The sequence below is a fragment of the Pundamilia nyererei genome, unplaced genomic scaffold (assembly GCF_000239375.1).
Source record: "Pundamilia nyererei isolate P.nyererei 1_Seehausen unplaced genomic scaffold, PunNye1.0 scaffold00029, whole genome shotgun sequence".
Taxonomy (NCBI): domain Eukaryota; kingdom Metazoa; phylum Chordata; class Actinopteri; order Cichliformes; family Cichlidae; genus Pundamilia; species Pundamilia nyererei.
The window spans coordinates 3174106-3178729 of NW_005187430.1; the positions used below are offsets into that span (position 1 = coordinate 3174106).

Sequence of the window (4624 nt, forward strand, 5' to 3'; positions counted from 1 at the left end):
CAAGGGGACTCACTCCGTCTGGTCCAGCAGACTTGCCTGAGTGAAGTCTCCTCATTTGCATCTCAACCTGGTATTGAGTGAAGGTGATGGGTGGGGGAGGGGTGTCAGGAATCTCACAGGAGGCAACATGTGACGAGAGAGGCTGGCACAGTGGTGTGGCTCTGGATTTTTTTTTTTTTTTTATTGCACAGTTCTGATATAGCAATGTTTTCAAAGCCTCTCATTATGGTCAACAATTAGAAATATCATGTTCCAGAGTCTGGTGACTCAGTGTTTATGTTTAGGGTTATGAATATGCTTTGTTTCAGTTAAGTTCTGGTTATATCTTTTGGAGTTTTCTAGTTCTTTGGTTTTGCCTCCATGTCTCCCATGTGTTACACGTCCCTTGTCTAGTTTCCTGTCTAGCATCTCCCCTGTCAGCTGTGTCTTCTTGTCAAGTCCGTGTCTCTGTGTCTGTGTCCTGTTTCCTGTTTTACTTTGACAGTCTTGCTTCCTTTGTTAATGTTTTCAACTTCCTGTCCATTTCGTTATGTCAGATTAGTCCCAGCTGTTGTCCTCCTGTTTCTCTTGCCCTCGTTTACTACCTGGTGTATTTAATCCCCGTGTTTTCCTCTGTCCGTAGTCGTGTCATTAACTACCCTCTCTGTGTTATCCTGTGTTCCTGATTAAATCTTAGTTCTCCATTTCTGGCATAGTTTCTAGTTTTTTTAGTTTTCCAGTCTGAGTTTCATGTGCTTAGTTTTTAACTGCACAATAAGCCGGCCTCCTTTAGTTAAATCTTTCGTTTCGTGAGTCTTGTATTTGGGACCTTCATCCTGCCTGCCACACAGCAAACCATCACAAGAAGTAAACAAAATGAAAAACTCACTATAAGGACCCTTAAAGTTAGCCAACACAAGTGATTCCTTTCATTTTGTGTTGATACATCTTTATTCAAGCTTTATAAAAGTATTGATTTCAGCCTCTTTTATATCAAGTTGTTGCAGCAACTCTACCTGGATGACATCATAGGCCACGGGACTGACGTAGCAACCATCATCTCTTGTCGGCTCCTTTCCTTGATCCCACTCTTTCTTTGCTTCATCCAATACTCGGTCAATAAAAATCATCAGGTCGCTCTAAACACACAACAACACACCGTTGTCACTATTATATCTACAATATTCTACGAGCTATAATAAAACAAACTATAACTTTTTTTGAACAGCATTCTAAAAACGTGCAAAGCAAATTAAACGTATGACAACAAATCCTTTGTTACCTGTTGTTTGCTGAGGTACTGCTCCTCCAGAGGTTTCAGTAACTCGTCAGGAAGCAGCTTTCCCAGCGCTTCAGTATTGATATTACTGGCCACCTCAGGTTTTTCAAGGATTCTGGTACACAGAGCAGATACAGCCCAAGTTGTATTTAGTCTACACGTCATTTGTTATTTCAGTTTAATTCACTTTAGTTCTACTTATATAGCGCCAAATCACTACATCAGTTGCCTCAAAGCACTTTGTATTGTAAGATAAGACACTACAATAACACAGAGAAAACTGCAACAATGAAACGACCCTGTATGATTAAACAGTAGGAAGGAAAAACTCCCTATTTACAGGAAGACAAGGTTCTGGGAGGGGCGGCCATCTGCTATGACCACTTGAGGGTGCGGAGAGAAAGACAGGATCAGATGTTGTGGAAGAGAGGTGGAGATTAATAATAACTCATGATTAAATGCAGAGTGGTTTAAAAACCAGTGAAAAGAGGTGAGTGCAAAAGAAACTCATGGGGAAGGCCCAGCAGCCTAGACCTACTGCAGCATAACTAAGGGATGATTCAAGGTCATCTGATCTAGCCGTTTATGCTTTGTCAAAAGTGAAAGATTTAAGCCTCATCTTAAAAGTAGGGTGGCTGTCTTCTGATTCCCAACTGGGAACTGGTTCCACAGAAGAAGAGCCTGAAAGCTGAAGGCTCTCCCTTCCATTCTACTAAGTGCTCTATTGCTGTGATATGGTACTAAGACGTCTTTAAGAGTAGATGAGATCTGATTATTGAAGACCTTTAATGTGAGAAGATTTTAAATTTGATTCTGGATTCAACAGTTAGCCGATGAAGAGAAGCCAGTATGGAAGAAATATGATCTCTCTTTCTAGTCCCTGTAGGTACTCCTCCGGAAGCTTTTTTGGATCAACTAGAAAGTTTTCGGGGAGTTTTTAGGACAACATGACCACAATGAATTGGAATAGTCCATACTAGAAGTAATAAATGCAGGAATTAGTTTTTCAGCATCAGTCCAAGACAGAATGTTTCTGATCTATGTGTATTAAAGGGCATATCTTGGTCAAAAATGACTCCTAGGTTCATCACAGTGTTACTGAAGGCCAATTGATCCAAAGTCAATATGGGTACAATAACCTCAGTTTTATCTCATTTTAGAAGCAGGAAATTAGAGGTCATCCATGTTTTTATGACTTTAAGGCATTTCTCTTTAACTAATTGGTGTGTGTCTGTGTAGCAATGACAATGCTATGCCTTAAAATGAAATTAGTCCCAGCTAAGAACCCTGTTGAACTCCATAATTAACCTTAATGTGTGAAGAAAACTCTACATTGACATGAACAAGTCTGTTAGATAAATATTATTTAAACCACTGCAGCATAGTACCTCTAATACAAACAGCATGCTCTAATTGCTGTGATTAAATATTATGGTCAATAGTATCAAAATTTAATACAGCGCATTAAGCCACCAGAAATGAATCAGAATCAGAATACTTAGGAAATTTTGTAAAATGGTTGCTTAATGTACTGAAATCAGCATGGTGGCACAGTGATTAGCACTGCTGCCTCACAGCAAGAAGATCCTGAGTTCATTTCTACCTGGCCAGGGCCTTTCTGTGTGGAGTTTGCATGTTCTCCCCATGTTTACCTGGGTTCTCTCCGGATACTTCAGCTTCCTCCCGCAGTCCAAAGACATGCAGTTAGTGGGGTTAGATTAATTGGTGATTCAAAATTGCCCATAGGCGTGAATGTGAGTGCGAATGGTTGTCTGTCTCTATGTGTTAGCCCTGTGATAGACTGGCGACCTGTCCAGGATGTACCCTGCCTCCCTCACTATGGTAGCTGGGATAGGCTCCACCCCCCACTCCCCGGCGATGCTGACAAAGATAAGTGGAAGAGAATGGATGGATGAAAGCCACCAAAAATTTGCAGCTAAAAGACAGGTGTATAAATAAATATAAATAAATCCCAGCATAAAAATAATATGGTACTTCAAACAAAAACTAATTGCTTACTCTGGATAAGATTCCTTCACCCATAGCAGGAGGAAACTGCAGTCATCCACAGAACCCACAGAACCCACAATCTTTCTGAGCCTGGCCTTGACAGTTTGATGGTACTGTCTTGCATAAAAGTTACAGATGTCCATCTCTGGTGGGTAGCAGTTGTTCACCTTCTCCACCACCCGCTGCAGGTCGTCCTTCAGCTGTTTGCCCATGAACTGGATAGTTGCCTGGATAGTTGACGGGTTCACCTGGTCACCAGTGGGGCTCGATGGATTATCCATACGCCCATTTACTAATTCATGAAGCACTTTGTCATGGTGCTTCTTCCACTCGCTGGGCCTCCAGGCTGGTGGAATTTGAGAATTTTGTTTCCACAGCTGGTCCTGCTCTTCCTCAAGGTTGATGGCTTTCACTGCAGACTTCAGAGCAGACGCTGATGCTTCCTCACTGCTGAGAGAAAAGCTCTGCTGCAGAATGTGCCATACATGCTCTTCAAGGGCTTTATGGTCTGCAGCAAGCTTTTCTACTGCTTCCTTGTTGCCCTCCGCTGTCTCCCAAAACAGATGTTTCTCACTGTCTATCAGTTGCTGAGTGGCTTCACAAAAGGCTTGCCTTTCAAGATATTCCTCAAAAGTAGGAGTCACTGGTGGACAATAACAAAGACAAATCTTTTTAAATTATCAGCACTATTTTATAGATGAATCATCCAGGCTCTGTTAAACTGCTTTGATACTTTCTCAAGTTTTCAGTCCTAAATATGAAACAGGTCAGAAGAAGAGTTTATAGCAATTATTATTTTATCGTTCCACAATTTTACTGTGGAAAACACTTTTATTTATAACATGTTTCCGACTGGATTTTTGGACCTCTGACCTTTATAACTATTTAAATACATATCCATTTTGATGTATGTCCAATGTTCCCAAATTAATTTTATTTTCACTTTTTTGGAAAAAAAAACTGATCAAAACAATTTTTCTCTTGATATCTATGATAGTAAACATTGAAACAAATCTTTCTAAACAGTGAAATGAATGGTGCACATGTACTATATACCCATAATTAAATATAATAAAAATAATTATAATTAAACTCATATCAAGTATATTTAAATGGGGTTGAACAAATAAAAAATATTTATACTTCCCACCTTTTTCGTCCATCGAGGAGGGTTTATCCTCGTCCCTTTTCTGTTTAAAAGAAAACTTTCTCTTAGAAGTATTGTTGGGATCTGAAACAAACAAAGTACACAGTTTAATGAAGTCTGATTAACAGACTGCAGAGATGATTTCAATCTTTTGTGATTTGTATGCAATAAAGATTGGCGATGGACACTCTAATAAGATTGTCTTTTAT

General features: G+C 39.8%; 1 protein-coding gene across 1 annotated transcript in view; it reads right to left on the bottom strand.

Annotated features, from left to right (window-relative positions):
• Positions 1-4624, bottom strand: part of LOC102192477 (tumor necrosis factor alpha-induced protein 2-like) — a 19951-nt gene that overhangs the window by 5368 nt on the left and 9959 nt on the right. The window contains exons 5-8 of the mRNA XM_005728706.1: positions 4419-4499; positions 3278-3911; positions 1262-1373; positions 985-1118 (exon numbers count right to left, since the gene is read on the bottom strand). Coding sequence (XP_005728763.1) covers positions 985-1118; positions 1262-1373; positions 3278-3911; positions 4419-4499 — 961 coding nt within the window. The remainder of the gene's footprint in view (positions 1-984; positions 1119-1261; positions 1374-3277; positions 3912-4418; positions 4500-4624) is intronic.